General features: G+C 35.4%; 1 protein-coding gene across 1 annotated transcript in view; it reads left to right on the plus strand.

Moving 5' to 3' along the window:
* Nucleotides 1-17,356, plus strand: part of LOC106130566 (uncharacterized) — a 95,372-nt gene that overhangs the window by 72,623 nt on the left and 5,393 nt on the right. Inside the window, exons 3-6 of the mRNA XM_060953714.1 lie at nt 1,035-1,083; nt 12,699-12,836; nt 15,628-15,780; nt 16,689-16,867. Of these exons, the coding sequence (XP_060809697.1) occupies nt 1,035-1,083; nt 12,699-12,836; nt 15,628-15,780; nt 16,689-16,867 (519 nt within the window). The remainder of the gene's footprint in view (nt 1-1,034; nt 1,084-12,698; nt 12,837-15,627; nt 15,781-16,688; nt 16,868-17,356) is intronic.

The following is a 17,356-nucleotide window of genomic DNA, read 5'->3' on the forward strand; positions in this document are numbered from 1 at the left end:
AAAACATCGTGAGGAAACCTGCACATTCAGGCAACTGGGTGTGCAACCGTTTGATCGAATACGGTTAAGGTTTACCTGCGAAGGTTGCGGAGGTCAGATGGGAGTCGTGGGAAAACCTAATTCACCCAATCCAGGAGCCATGATCATGTGTGTCGGATTTGTTTAAATTCTCTATTAATTAGGTTACAACAGTACACGGTTCAAAGTCGATTCTCTCATTTCTTATAATAAAGTAAAAAAAATAATGTTTATCTCCCCGGATGTCTGTGTATGTTTGGATTGCACGATAACTCCCCGAAAACTTAGTAATTAACGGAATATTTTTTTATTACCTTAGTAATGATTATAACTCATTAGGTACCACCAAGTTTCTTTTTAATCAAAATTGTAAGTGGCATAATTTGTATAGAGTGAGTGTCATTGGTAGAACGGTTACAGTGCAAACAAAATATTAACCGATGACAAAATGAACAAAATGATAGCCAATTTGCCTGGTGCCTGGTTAAAATGCGTGATGCACAGAAAGGCATCGGTTCGAATCCCACCGCGGCCGCTTTCCGATGACTATTTTCGAAGTTACGTATATTTGTTTAAATACTAACCGATGCTCTTACGGCGAGGGAAAACATCGTGAGGAACCTGTTCACTCAGGGAAAACTGGATGTGTTTAACCATAACCGATCTAATACGGGTTAGGTTTACCTGCAAAAAAGGTTGATGCTGTGGTCAGATGGGAGTCGCTTCGTGTAAACACCTGACATACCCAATCCAGGATCCATGGAATCCATTAAAGGCATACCCAGGGCTATGGTTATTTTTATGGCATACCCAGGGTTGTCTTTGTAACCATTTTACGGTGAGGAAAAACATCGTGAGGAAACTTGGTTAGTTGAGTTTAACCGACATGTGTGACAAGAGAATAAAATCATTGCCTGACGATGTTCATGTCATGAACATGGAGGCTAAACATCTTTCCATTTGCTACGATTATAACAAAGATTTTTATATACTTAATTTATAAATTTATTTTTCAGCTACCGGTTGCAGATCCTTTCTTAGAAAAAGTGAACCTCTCCGATTTGGGTAAGTGACATTTTGTTACTTTCTACCATTTAAAAAGGGTTTCTCATTTTCAGTCACAAATGCGAATTAATAAATAATCTTTCGAATTAATTCAATTTTGTTAATCTAACTTTTTGGACGTATCACACTGTACATGAAAATTTAGATTGCGATATTTATAGTAAGTACCGTTATCGATTTAGAGGGTTGGACGAAAATGACTCAAATGAAAGGGCTAGACTAGACTAGGTATATACCTTACACTCCCACGGGTATTTAAAAAAGGGTTTATGTTATTGCAGGTTATTATCTACCCGTCTACTAAATTTCATCAAAATCCAACCAGTTAATTTTGCGTGAAAGAGTAACAAACACACACATCCTTAAATACTGTCGCATTCATAATATAAGGAGGCTTTTAGCAAAAAATATTCCAATAATAAAAGCAAACGATTGAGCGAAGGTCGGCCGCATGGTGTTGATTGATAACTCTGTCAGTTACTGATAAGAAACCCGCCGTCACCACAAAAGGGCTTTAGCGCTAAGACATTTGAACCCGTACTACCATTCCAAACATACAAGCATTAAGCTTTATTGAAAGCAGCATTAAAATAAGTTAAGGCTTACAAACTTGAGATTGAGGCTAGCAACTTGTCACTATTCGAATCTCAATTCTATCTTAAAGCCAAATAGCTGAACGTGGCCTATCAGTCCCCTCAGGACTGTTGGCTCTGTCTACCCCGCAAGGGATATAGACGTGATGATATGTATGTATGTATTAAAATAAGTAGCTTATTTATAAGAGAAGCTGTTTCGAAGCTAAAACTGGGAGGCTGCCCGTGTAGCGTGCCACGCGCGACATCGTTTTCATGGCGCGAAAAATTATCGCTGTGCGGCTTTTTATTATAATGTGAAACGCGACAGTGTTAGCTTTTCGCGCGATAAAAACGGCGTCGCGCGTGCCACGCTGCGGGGGCTGATCTCTTGATCAATATATATACTTAACTAAATTACTCGAGCCAGACAAGTGACCTTCGTTATAAGCGATAACGCTCGTAGTAATTGACCGAAGAAAGTATAATTCTTAATCAATGATAAATTGTGAAACTGATTGTTTGTACACACTTTTTGGGCTGGAATAGATACGTCGTGAAACTTCTTAGGGCGTTCTCTAGTCGTATCTATAATATAGATGTTCACAATATTTATGCCTGACTGACGGACAACGTACAATCCAAACCGTTGGGTCTAGACTGAAATTTGACATGTAGGTTTCTTGTTTGGTCTAGAATCGCAGTAAGAGAGTATTTCCCGATTAGATTTCTATATAGACACGGGCGGAAATGCGAGCGTCTTTTAGAAGTTACACAAAAGTGCAGCTTACTCTTTTTCTAAATCGGGAATGTGCACATAAACACGATAGTTAGCCGATTTTTTTTATCGCATAGCAATAAAATGTCACATTGACTTTACGAGTACCACGATAAACGTATTTTTATCGGTTCGTTGAGTTTATTTTTTTTTTACTGTGATAATAGTCGCGGTTTCTATGCCCATGTGTATCGTTGTAATACGTTAATAATATCGGTAATTGTGTGGTTTAACATATTAATAGTAAGATTGAAACATTTATCTTCGCGGTTTTAAGGAATTAGTCGTAATTCAAATCAAAATGCGTGGTAAGATAGTAGTTTTCTTTTTTTTTATTTGTGTTTTGTTATCAGCCAGCTCTGGGAATTTTGAAGTATACTCGAGCCGTGGACAGTAATTCCTAATTTAAAACTAACTACGCGTTGGGTCGTCTCGTTATAAGTAATTTTTTTTCTTTTGTCTGTAAAATTATGTACGCACGAGAAAAATACTTGTTCTTTACAATTTTTCTGTGTTATCTTTTTTGGGACGGTGTTCCGTTACAGGTAAATGAACCTAGTAGTTTAAATGCTAACTGATGCTCTTACGTTGTCGTAATTCGTGAGGAACCGTGCATAATCTGGCAACTATATCATCATCCAAATTCAGTTAGGTTACCTTGCAAAGGGCGAGGCGGTCATACGGGAGTCACTTCATGTAAAAATTGGACTTACCCAATCCATGATCATAGTTATAGGACGACCTGAGGAGAGTACAAAGAGGTGATGAGTTTACACTAGTGGTGGTCAACGTTTTGATTTTGACCAATTTTTTGACCGAATTTTCTTTATTTTTGTTTTCGTCACACTAGTTAATGTATTCCCTTAGTCGCCTTTAACAACACCCACAGAAAAGTTATAGAGTATTGGTATTCTAAAATATGTTGGGAATCAGACACCACTGTGCAAATTGACGAATATTTTTTTAGGGAGCATATTATACAAGACAAACATATTACATTACGGAAACAAGTAATATCTTTCCTTGAGGGCAAGGAAAATAATTATAAATGCACTAGTTTTATACATGCTTAGGTAATATTAAAACTGTTCTGAGCATATTGTAATGCATATCAATTTGCTTACAATCTCTTTTAACTTTTCAACGAAGTATGTGTATCTAATAAAGCATTTATATTATGACGTTCCACGAAAATATACCTTATCGCCGAGGGATAAAGTGTATTTGACTGTGTTCATGTGTAGTTAAATTGAAAATTTACGTAATGTAAGTCTTCAATTTAACTACATTGCCTAGTTATTTATAGCAGAGTAGGAAAGGAACTCACCGGCTTTTTTATATATAGATGTCGTTAGAACCGATTAAAGGACAATAGCGGTATCAATTTATGGAACAAAATTCCGTAGTTGGTTTGGTGAACCGTCAAAATTTTGACAATTTATTTCCAATCGTGTTTCATCATAGTTATTAATTTATCTGACAATTAATAAGTATAAGTAATAAGATTTTACCAATGCCTTAGTCGCCTTTTACATCATGCTTTTTTATCATTATTATTTTTATTTTATATAAAAGCATTCTCGTATGTTAATAGGTAATATTTAAACTTTCTCATTCTTAGTTTGGATAATTGTGAACTTGACGTTATCGAAGAAAATGCTTTAGTGCAGTTTGTTACCGCTTCTTCTGCACTGACGCTTTACATCATTGACGCTTTTACATCAACCAATATTGTGAAACCGAAATATTATGACAATTATTAAGTGATGTTTGAAATGTCCCACAATAATTATTCAAATTTTGAATTTGAATAAGGAAAATTCTGGTCTCATACAGACAACACAGGCATTGGTTTGCTTTTTTTTAAACAGTTAGTTCGTAGAAATAAACAAATGAACATGACTGAACCTTGAATTTCCCATTTTTCTAAGTGCCACTTAGCTAACTCCTCTTTTGGTCGGTATTAATAACTCTAGCCGGTCGACTTTGTAAGCCTCTGACCTAATTTCGTTCGGGTTGTGCACCCTTTAAAATCCCTTTTCGGAAAGTTAACATCTTTATTTATACTCTTTTAATTTTGTATAATGATATCGAGTAGGTACCTATATAACGGTCGGGGCGAATTTTCGTGATTACACAAATTGTTTTCTTTTTAAGTTTAGGTAATGTTTTTCAAACATTGATCTTTTGTTTGTCAAATCAGAACTAAAATTGGCGGCAAATGTAGACGTTTGGAAAATGAGGGTTAATGAGTATGCATCACACCAGATGTAACTTCAGAAAGAGGTCTAATACTTTATAATTAATAGACAAAGTATTGACACTTCTAATTAATTCTGTACTGACAAGAACTCAAGTTTAACTAGGTTGTATTTATTAATTATAACACCCAATGCGAACCATTATAAAAACGTTTGACGAGTTGGTAACTAAATCCTATAAAGACCCTTATCGTTGACTGATTAATAATAATGCAATTCTAGCATTAAGTCCGCCAATTCTACTATAATTTTGTATCTGGTACATTCAAGTTTAAATAAATCCTTTTTCTAGTGCCCGGGTAAAATGCCCATTCATGACATATCTAGTGGTGCAATTTAGGAAATTCATATGGTAACATTTCAAAGCGAACATCTAGTTCATTCCGCTCCCATTTGCAGTCACTTCAAAGCAATTTTGCTCGCTTGTTTTTTGTGTGCATCGCGCTCCGCCATTGAAACTTTGGGACTAACTGCAATATCTGCTTCGTTTTCAAACTGGTCGCCGCTTTTGTTTATATTTAAAACTATTTCACATTGACAACCTGTCACTATTTGAATATCAATTCCATTATAAAGCCATACAGCAAGCTGAACGTGGCCTTTCAGTCTTTTCAAGACTGTTGGTTCTGGCTACCCCGCAAGGGATTTAGACGTGATTATATGTATGTTTGATATTGTTTAGCAGCATTTTGTTTATTTATATGGTCTACATTGTAGCAGCAAAAATGAATACATTTATTTTAATCGGGTATTTACTAACCAGAATACAGCAGTAAGTTTCAATGGCGGAGCGCGATGCACATATAAAACGAACCTCCAAAATTACTTTGAAGATCAATTTTACTCACAATAAACATATTATTTGTCTAAAAATCTTACAACTACACGTGTCTCTCAGAGTTAACAAACAAGACAATGAAAACAAATCATACTTTTTATTACATCAGTTGCGAACAATTTGGCGCGAACAGTTTTGACATATTGGTTAATTTTATTAACGATTAGGTGAAAGAGATCAACGGACGCACCGCTTTTCCGCATAATAACTGACAAGAACGCTTATAGTTGGCTAATATTAGAATAGGACTAGGGGAGACGGTACCAAGAAGGGTCGACTTCAGTTAGTCAGCCGACCGAACAAACTTTGCGAAACCATTTCACATCATGAGTGTAGCTAACATGTTGTCTTAAGACACAACATTGTAAGTTCATAATTTTTTTTAAGTTATAAATCAATAATAGACTACTATAACCAGGATAAAATAACAATGAGAATAAACGATTTGTGATGCAACATAGATAAGAATGAGAACACTTCATAGGGGAAATAAGGAAGAAAAAAGAAGAGAAGTAAGAATGACAATTGAACGATAAAATTTCCCAAAATTCCCATTTGAGAACGTTGGACAATCGCTGATAATCTAAATATATGAAAGGCACAGATGCATGACTTCAGTTATTTTTATCCATCAGCGTACAGCTGAAGTACTAAAATATAAAAGTCCCGTTAATATCACGTAAAATGCCAAAGGAGCACTTTGGAAAGGGTTGGTAGACACAATCCAGATTTTTATGATTTTTGAAAGAAATATCTATCTTAATATATAATAGAGGACACTGACTGACTGGCTTATCAACCGCACCGCCTGAACCGAAACCTATTGATTTGAAATTTGGCGTGAAGCTTTTCCTTGTGTGGTCTAACTGGTGCACAGAGAAGACTCCCGATTTGGTCCAAATAAAGAGCCAATAATTATTGCACTTGAAAAAGATCCAATGAATGATAAAAATTGAGTAGATCTCCACTCAGTTCTTGATTGTTTTGATTAACTGAAGCTTTTGAATAAGGCGCATTCTGACCGCACTTCCCCAATCGCGGTGTTGTGGGCGTGGGCTGTCCGCGGCAGACGGCCAAACGACGGCGCTGGCGTTACGGGCGGTGTCAAGTTCGGAGCGACTTCGGGTTGAGCCGGCCACGGCGCTTATAATTAGCAGTGAGCCGTAGGTGGCGCGGCTAGCCGCACCGACAGCGGCGGGCGATGCGCCGCCCCGTGCATGCTGCGTCTACATTACTTCTCGGACAACCCCGCTCTCGCCGCCGGCGAAGACGAAGAGTCCGTCTACTCTATCGACCTCATCAAGGAGTTCGAAGCCGTTGGACGCGCGTGGAAAGCGTTCCTAGCTGACTGGCTCCTCAAAGGTGTTTGTTTATGCCACCCACGCTTGCACGTAATGTTATTGTTTTCCTGGTGACGTGAAGTGAGATTGTTTACAAGTTTCGCTCGTCAGTTAGTTTTGAGTGGTTCCGATGTTGTGGTGTTGCATGAGATTTTATAATAATATCGTCTAAGTAATTTGAATAGTTTCGATCGGATGATTGTATTCGTCACCTCTTATGTTTTTCTCTTGGAAAGAAAGTTTTTAAAGTCCACAAGCAGAGCAATTCGTTAGATAATTCTGAATATGATACAAGTTATCTTCAGAGATGCGTTTAATGAAACTTTCCATTTAATACGTCCAAGTTTTCGGTCTGATGATAATAATAGTCACCTTTTATGATTGTCTACTCGAAATGTTTAGAAATTTAGAAACTAAAGTCCCCCAGAAGAACAATCATAAGATACTGAATACGATACAAGATATCTTCGAAGTTATTATGCGTTTAATAAAAATGAAGGAACGTGCAGATGACAATCATATCGTGCTCATAAAAGACAACGGTGTTCCGCTTCATGATTATGATTGAGCGCGTTGTAGACTAGCGTTCCTGTGAAGTGTCATATGGTTAATAAACGAACATAATATTGTTTTGAATGATTGATAATTGGAAAACTAAGATCGAAATTGTTCAAAAAACGATAAACTAAGAAAACGCAGAGAAATATAATAAAAATATGTATGAAACAATTCTTTTCAAATCTGTACATTTAACCAACTGAATTTTTAGCTATGATTCAAGCTAGTCAGGTTTCAATGTTAACAGGGCCATTAAGGCCAGGCCAGATGGCAGTAACTCTACAGCTATTAGTTACCTAAAAACTATGGCATGATTCTCACCGCGTAGAAGATTGGTGGATTGATTAGATTTTAATGATACCTACTAAAACATTATTCTATTATTCATTCAAAGAAATTTGCCCATGTTATTTTAACAATTGAGGTATGCATGCACCAACTTTACTAATGAAAATAATCTGGATAATCCTAAATCTAACGATTTATTGACGGAGTAACAATAATAACAATAATTATTGCCTTGGTACTTTTAAACAAACAACATTAACTGGACCTTTAAAACTAGTTAATTCAATTGATTTAATAAATAATAAGAATGTTATTTTTACTGTGTGTCGTTCTGATAAAAGGTCATCAGAGTATCCTACACCGACTCGTCAGTTTCAAAGTATTCAGGGCTCGTGGCAAGTGAAAGTCTTTCTACCGAAGGGGCTTGATCATATTTATGTATGTCAAATACTGGAAAATATAACAGAGTAAGAGATTATAACCCGAGAGTTGCTACAATCATAACATATAGGCCTTCTTACTTCTAAAATAAATAAAAATACGTTTGATGAACCTCAAAAACTGGTTAATCGAGTTGGTTTATCTAACAAACAAAATGCAATGACCAATGCAGCCGGAAAAAACTAAACAGGACAACCTCAAATCGTAACTATTGACGCTATATTCGAGGTCCGCCGTGACGTCACCGACTGGCCTCCACGCGTGCGCGGGCGTCGGTAATGTAGTAATACATCATCAGTACAATACACACGTTTGTTTTGTCTTGCATTGTTGCTTACCACGCTGTCAGTCTGAATTCTGTATCGGTTTTAATATTAGATTTGTTAAATATACATACCTACATACAATCATGCCTTTTATCCCTTGCAGGGTAGACGGAGCCAATTGAAAAGACTGTTTGGCTTAAATATAGAATTAAGATTCAAATTGTGACAGGTTGATAGCTCTTGGATAGAAGTAGAATCCCAAGTTTATAAGCCTATCCCTGAGTCGCCTTTTACGAGATCCATGGAAAAGAGAGGGAGTGGTCCTATTCTTTTTTTCGATTGGTTCCAGGAACCACACGGCACGGTTGTTAAATATATATCGGAAAAATAACACTGATGCAGCAATTCAATTAAAGTTTGAGACTTGATTTTTTTATTTTCATATATTATAACCTTAGTTAATCAAGGTAACAATTAATCAAGGGAAAGGCATAATAAACTTGGGATTCTTCTTTAAGGCGATGGGCTAGCGCCTGTCTCTATTTTAATCTCAATCCCATCATTATGGCAAACAGCTGAACGTGGCATCTTTTTAAGACTAATGGCTCTGTCTACCCCGTAAGAGATTAAGACGTGAATCTATATTATGTATTTTGTATATCCTTCGTTCTCCTTGTCTTAATTTACTTAGGTACTATTTATATAAACTATGTAGTGGCCAGACGTACTTTCATGGTCATAAATACACAATTGAAATGACAGTTTATTATGCAGTTTACGTGTCTCAAATTAGTTAATCTTTGATTAGTAGGTTTAGAGTAATTTACTACTTTTTTCGAATAAGTAGAAAATCAATTGACTAAAAAGTATCACTAATAAAGAAGAAAAAGAAAAACCATTTATAATTAAAAAAAGAAGACGGTGAGGACAATTAATCCATAGAATATATTAAGAAGAAGAAATAAATTACTATCTTTATACGAACAGATAATAAGTAAAATAAAATAGTAATATGAAGAAAATGGAGAATTGCAATGGCGGCCTTATTCCATATCTCCAGTCAACCGTTAAGCAATAATAGAACTGATATTAAATTCTAGTGCAATTATCCATCGCTGTCCATTAAAAAATAATAAAACTTCACTGATTCACTTACATTTTCTTATGTAAATAATTATTAAGTAAGTCTTTTTATGTTTTTTACGTTTCTACGGTAAACCATTAGATTAAATTTTATACGCATGTATGTAGGTATACTCCTTTTTTGGAAACACGCCAGGATGAGTGTGTGAAAGGCAACTTTTAAAAATTCCTTCGGGAGGAAATCTGTAAAGCAGAAGATAATAAGCTTTTTTATTCGGGTAACACCCTGCACGCTAAAAGAGAAAAATATTGCGATGATTTTAAAACAGTCAAATCATAGTATTATAGAAATGTATCATCATCATTGTTCAAAACGACGTCATCAAAAAATACTTTGAAGACATTTGTCGAGTTCCTTTGAACTAAAAATATAAGTTCGTTTTAATTTGGGTTCTTTATTGTGTCAAGAAAAAACAGTCAGTGTTGAGAAGTTGATAGGATTCGCTTTAGTTTAACTTTCCAAGCTCGCTTTAAAGTGTCCAGATTAACACTTTTATGTTTGAGTTATTTCGACTTTAATGTGAATCCACAGAATAAAAAATGGTAAATAGGGTTGAAATGAACAAGTCTGTCCTGTTTAGCGGCGAGGACAACTAAAAGTTTAAACTTTCCAATCCATAATTGTTATAAATGAACACAAAAAAATAATTGACAGTAATTTAGATAAATTAATCAATAGCACGATCCTCTTTCTCGTATCTAGACACAAGAGAACAGGCGTCTGCTTGTTAAAATTGTCTTAAGATTCTGGTAATATGATTTTGTTGGTTTTGTAAATCCGTAAACCAAGTATTGTAGCCAACGGGGTGTAACGAACACGATCTGGCCAGATGTTACATGATACCTCTCAGTCAACCGGCAACACAGGAACAGCACAAGGAACCGGTCGAATATGGAGTATGTTATGACTTATCCTGATAAACAGATATATGATAGATAGATAAAACGTTTATTCGACAGTGCTACAGACACAAAACAAATATAACAATAACAAATCCTTAAATCTGACACAGGTGTGCTGTAGTAAGAAATCGTCACAATTCAGCGGTCTTTTTGCATTGGATAAGTACAAAAACGCTGAAAGGTGAAGTTTTCAATTTCCCGCGCGAGGTTTTGTACAAAAAATAATGAACTAATTTATGAAATCTGCCTACTACTTCGGACAAAAAACGTGATCCTATCTGTGTATTCTACTCATCATCGTCACAACTAGTTTTTTATGGTCACCTCTTTCAAGTGTGGCTGGATAATTTCACGCAATCTTAGCATGGATCATGGTAGTTCACGGAACCAAGGCTCCTTTGGGGTTGCCATGGGAACTTTAATTTGGACTTTAAGACACCCCCAGTCTCCAAATCTATACAACCAGTGTACCGGTGACATGACCAGTCCAATTTAAGTAGTTCTCATGATACCACCGAACGAAGTTCAGCTAGGTGAAGTCACAGCAGCAGAAGGGAAAATAAATGAGATGGTAAAATCTTAATGTTCCGAAAAGCACACACAGGAAGAAAAATAATTATACAATTAATGATGTATTCTCTCGTCCACATTCTATTCTAAGTTTAATTGATATTGTGAAGTTGACGTTGTTGAAGAAAATGCTGTAGTGCAGTTTGTTACCGCTTCTGCTGCCTTGCCTCTTCAGCCTTGGAAGCGGAAGTAAACTTAGTTTTAAGTAATTTATTTGACGTCAACCAATGTTGTTAAACCATACGTTTTGACAATTATTAAGCGATATGAAGTATCCTATAATAATGAATAAAAATTTTTGAATTTCTGATTTTTTTTTGAATTTTGATGTATTTTATATTGACGATATAGTGAACGGGGGAGATGATCCGTGGATGTTACTCCAATATTGTGGAGCTTTGATTATGATACCATCAACGTGTCATGTTATATTTTAGCAGGCCCTTTGTGTTGTATCTGTGGAGAGATTCGATATCCTTTATGCTCGCGTCACGCTTCAGTGATGTTCGCTCACGATGTACCTTCTATAATGATATGTGCAATATTAATTTACTAGCAAAGAAAATCTCCAGTATATTTAGGACCGCTTTGCTAATCATTTAAATTGGAAAAATTGTTTTCAGTTTTTCTCTTCTTTGGTGCATTCAGAATAGTACGTTACGATTCTTGGTGATTGAAATCTATAATGTAATTCAAAATTAAATTTAAATTTAGCCTAAAGTTTTAGTTTTTATAGTAGACAAAAATATTTTAATATTTGCTAAGTTTAGCCCCAGTACGTCAAATATAAAATATCAAGACTGACACTATGGTACAAAATCTTCTCTGATGATTATTTGCAATCAAAATTTTATTATCTTGCTCAACACAGTGAGCTTCGATCTTCAACATTTTGCAAAACCATATAAACCCAACATTAGCGGGAATACTACATTTTGGAATTTTAACTTTGTGGGAGTTCAACTTCCTGATACTAAAGAAACTGTATCCCTTTATAACGCTCTGGGATCATCGCTAACTCTATTTATCTAAAATCTATCAGACCCTGAAATGCCTTATTTGTAGTCAGACGGATATCCAACAAACATTATTTTAAGAAAACAATACATTCTTTCATCTTCATCATCATTGTTTTTAATAAAATTTCAATACTCACGTGGTTGATTTTCTTCTACAAATATAAATTAACAATATTCAATGACGCAGATTCGGACCATATTCCTATCAAAAACCTTCAATGGCCTTTAAATGATGATTGTTTACTTAATTCACAAAGTTGTGTAAATGAATCAGCGTGGAGCCGGATTATGCGATCTTCTGTGCTCTGTGGTTTAGTATTGTATTCAAAATGCGGTGTCGGCCGGTAGACCTTGAATGAAATATGTAATCGTACTTGCTTATATACAAATAAAAAAAAACGTAGTGTTCTACGTATACAGTCACCGGTTGATGTCGATGGACAACATCTGTTTTTAATTCGCACCACTAACGTCTAAAATTAAATACTGTTAGCTACTTAGGCCGAGTGTACGCACTTTGTTCGCCATTTTGTTCTCTGGTCAATGACTCGGCGGCGGCACACGGCGTGCGATTAGGCCGGTGTAGATTTTTGTCCATTTCATTATGTATTTTAATCCGATAATGATGCTCATTGCAGAAGAGGACGAGTCCCAGATCTTCGTGAAATTCTTCAAGTTCCACAAGTGTTATGATTTGATCCCGACGTCTGCGAAACTCGTGGTCTTCGACACACAACTGCTGGTCAAGAAGGCGTTCTTCGCTCTAGTTTACAATGGTCAGTGACAAATTCAAATTACTTTTTTTTTTTCATTTTATTACCGTTGTTCTTTTTTTAACGCATGGCTTGTGCGCGAATGTATACTTTTTTTAAGCCAAATACTCGTATATGAGGCAGACCTAACCTAATCTGCGCAATGTGTATGTTGGCAACACTGAGTTCTATGAAAATATATTTATGACAACTGTGTCGAACGCGGCTGATTTAGAAATAATATCGTTGTTACCATAATATTTTTGTTATTTTTGCGATTTTGGAATTTTTATTAAGAATTAAATTTATAAGTAATTACTTTTGCGTTTATATTTTGACGAAAAATATTCCAAATTGTTACAATAAAGAATACATGGATACATTTAAATTTAAGGATGCTTAAATTTAATATTTCTAATGTATATGTATATATGAGGTAAACAATATGGCGGTGAAAATTCTGCAGGTAGATACTATTTTCTTTTGTCAGTATTTATGGATATTCCAATGATTCATTCAATCAATCATTTGTTATTCATACGTGGGTTTCCATCTTCAAACGTGGAAATGTCAATATTTTGTTTGTGTCTCCTCACGAATCGTTTAACGTTTCGTGCTTAAATTTATTTTTTCTTACATTATTTTTAAAAGTGTTAACGGCCATGGCTACAAGTTATTTAAGGCCGTTCTTTTTTTAAAGTAATCCAATTTTCCTAATGTTTTGATTGTTCTCTTTTTATTTTTGTCAAGTACCTAAAGTCTTATTATATTATACAAATTTAACAACCTGAGGTACAAGTTTCTGTTTACCACACTGTACTCACACTCTATATTGCTAAGCGAAAGTTGTTGCGAAATATTATTGCTTTGTGTACAGCCGACATTAATTATTACTTTTATAAGTACCTACGCCGCTGCAACTTGCAGTGTTAACTTAATATACTAGCTATCTACATTTCTATTCTAAGTTTGGATAATTTTTGAAGAAAATGCTGCAGTGAAGTTTGTTACTGTATCTTTTGCACTGACGCCTTCGAAGCGGCAGTAAACTTAGTTTTAATTAATTTATATGACGTCAACCAATGTTGTGAAACAAAAAGATGTGACAATTATTAAGTGATATTAAAACTTCTCAATAATAATAGTACCTATTCAAAAGTTAAAAAGCGTGAATAAAAAACAAACAAATATACAAACACGCTATCACTTTATCAATTGGCATAACATGTCATTACAGTCAGGTAAGATATTAAGATGGTATGTATCTTATCTGACTACCTAACAGTGTAAATTGTAAACAAATTATGATTTAAAAAAATGTTTGTTTGTAATATTCATCTTTATTGCACAGAATTTTACACAGCTGCAAGAAATAGTACATAGTTATAAAGAAAAAATCACTTGCAATGGCAGACTTATCCGATGAAGGGATCTCTTCCAGTCAACCGGCATACAATAAAGTAACTAGATAATCAAGTTAAAAAAAGCGGCATGTCACTGTGTTGCTACAAAGTTTTAACCCAAATATATTTAGTTTATTTTTTTCGCATGACATAACAAACCTGCAAATATTGTAAACTTGGGATTCTGTTTTTAACCTATAGGCTAGCAACATGTCTATAACTGAATCTTATCCATCATTAAGACATCTAGCTGAATGTGGCATTTTGAATCATTTCAAATTGACTCCTACCGCGCTAGGGTCGAAGATGTATCATATGTATGATTATATAAATGCTGCTCTATGCGAATGTGAAATAAAATACATTTTCACGCAACACTTATGATTATGGTTTTTTAATACAGCTGCGTTCGGACCTACGGAACCTCCCCTAAGAAACAATACGCCACATAGAGAGGATACAAAGGTGTATATCGTTCCAAATTAACATAAGTTATTCATATTTATTATTAGCCGTCAAACGTACCATTGTTGTAAATTACCGCTATAGGTATTTTGAATAGGGTGGCGATATCGTAATGGCAATGTATTTTGAATTTTTTTGAGTTGTATTAAGACGAATTTCAGTACAAATATACTTTTTCTTATTGAAAATTCGTTTGCTTTTAATTTAATGAACGCTTAAAACGATTTGGAAATCGCTTGCGTTAATATGCATTATTTGTTTTGAATGTGGTTCTAGTATTTTTTATAAATAGATGCATCAAGTTAATGTCGGTTGAAGGGTTGATTACTAATCTATTGACAACAAGAATTCAAGTATAAAAATATGATGTCAGTAACAAAAAGGTGTTGTAAATTTCATATTTATACTTGACTTAAAAAATAATTCAAGTATAAATATATATGATTCTGATTGACTTATATATGATTATATATAATTATGATTGACTTATTTAACTCATATAACTTGGGTCCATAATTCTTACGAATCAATTAAAATCTGGACGAGTGTGGATGTGGATCGTATTGTTTCTCAGGAAGGTATTCATATGACACACTCGACATAGTTATTTTTTCATTCTTATCTTCTTTACACATATGTTGAAATTTTTAATTTACTTTGTAACCCAGTCATTTAGTTTGATTTTCACATATATTTCCATAAAAAAGTGCCAACCATTGCTTTTTTATACGAATTTAAAAATATTGTTGAATTAAAGAAAAAAATCAGTAATATAAAACTTGATTGTAGTATTTAATGTGAATTCTCATTATGTGTTCCCTGACGACGGACCAAATGAAGCGACTGGACCAGTAAATAAAGAGTTATGCACCAAAAGAGGCGGCATATCGACTCACCAACTCAACCTCCTTGTAAATAGAACTAATAGTTACTGATTTTCTTTCCAGGCGTCCGAGCTGCGCCGCTATGGGACTCCCAGCGGCAGAAGTTCGTCGGTATGCTCACTATCACGGACTTCATCAAGATACTGCAGATGTATTACACCAGCCCGGACGTTGCCATGGAGGAGTTGGAGGAGCACCGCCTTGAGACATGGCGACGTGAGTTACATCATTGGTCTTTCTTAACCCTTACGTAACGTGATATATAATCACAGTCTATGTCCCTTGCGGGGCAGACAGAGCCAACAGTCTTGAAAATAAACTGATAAGCCACGATTGGCTTTAAGAGAGAATTGAGATTCGAATTATATGAAAGGTTGCTAGTCTCTCGCCTTAAAAAGGAATCCCAAGTATTATAAACTTGGGATTCCTTTTTAAAAAAGATGGAGTGGTCCTATTCCGGGAACCACACAGCACAGTCTAGTCTTACTTATCACCTTATTATATTCTTCTCTATTTACTTCAGCTGTAATTACATAATTTTGGTAAGGTTTGTCCATCAAGTAGACGTTTCACTCTTGATAATTTAAAAACTACCACCACCCTGCCATAGTTAAGGCAAATGAGTCTTAACAGGGCTTAGTTGACTCGTGATTGCGTAAGTATAGACACGTCTATCACGCACGTTGCTTTAATAAATAGGTTTCAAACTATATATATTTCTAAAGTTAGTTCGACACTTGGGTAATGGGATTTTCAAGACCAAGGCCAATAATTTTCTTTCTATATCTATCCTGACCTGACCAGAAGCGAGAATCAGACAACGGCGCCAAACAGAACGTCAATTGTCCCCTAAAAAGTTGAAAGTTGTCACCCAAAGGTTGACTAGAAGGGATTGCAGTAGCGTAGCGTAGTTGCAGTCCGCCTTTGTGCCATCTCTGTCTCATTTGTGCTATTTCGTATGTTTTACTCTTATGGTGCAATAAATAGTTTATGTATAGATATTAAGCCCGGTAAATGAGCTACAGAAAAACAAAGTTGAGGTAGTCTCTGCCTACGCCTCCGTGAAAGAGGCGTGATTTTATGTACATATGTATGGAAATGAGCTATTTCTTTTCTCTCCACAGAGGTACTGAAGGGCTCGGTGATGCCTCTCGTATGCATCGGTCCGGACTCGTCTCTTTACGACGCGATCAGGATGCTGATCACGAACCGCATCCATCGTCTGCCGGTCATCGACCCCGACACGGGGAACGTGCTGTACATACTCACGCACAAGAGGATACTACGATTCCTGTTCCTTTATGTGAGTTTGATCTTTGTAAAGAGGAAATAAACGAATTTTGAATTTGAATTAGTACATATGAACTATATTTGTAAACTGACGTCCGATGAAAATGCTGCAGTGTAGTTTGTTCCGCCGCTTCTTCTACACACGCGCTTTGGAAGCGGTAGTAGTTATAATTAGATTTAAGTTATGTGACGTCAATAAGTGATACCTTGTATCCAATTTTGAAAATCTATTCTATTCTATTCTATCCCTTGCGGGGTGTGAAGAGCCAACAGTCTTGAAAAGTCTGGAATTTTGTGATGATGGAATTGAGTTTCAAATAGTCACAGGTTGCTAACGATGGGTTAGCAACCTGTGACTTTTTGAATCTAAACGCCTACAAGAGGAATCTCTAGTTTATAAGCCTTTCCCTTAGTCGCCTTTTACGAAAACCATAGGAAAGGTATGGTTCCCCGCATAAGCTGGTATAAATCATAAAAATCAAACACAGACCACAAACTACCT

The sequence above is a fragment of the Amyelois transitella genome, chromosome Z (genome assembly GCF_032362555.1).
Source record: "Amyelois transitella isolate CPQ chromosome Z, ilAmyTran1.1, whole genome shotgun sequence".
NCBI classification, from domain to species: domain Eukaryota; kingdom Metazoa; phylum Arthropoda; class Insecta; order Lepidoptera; family Pyralidae; genus Amyelois; species Amyelois transitella.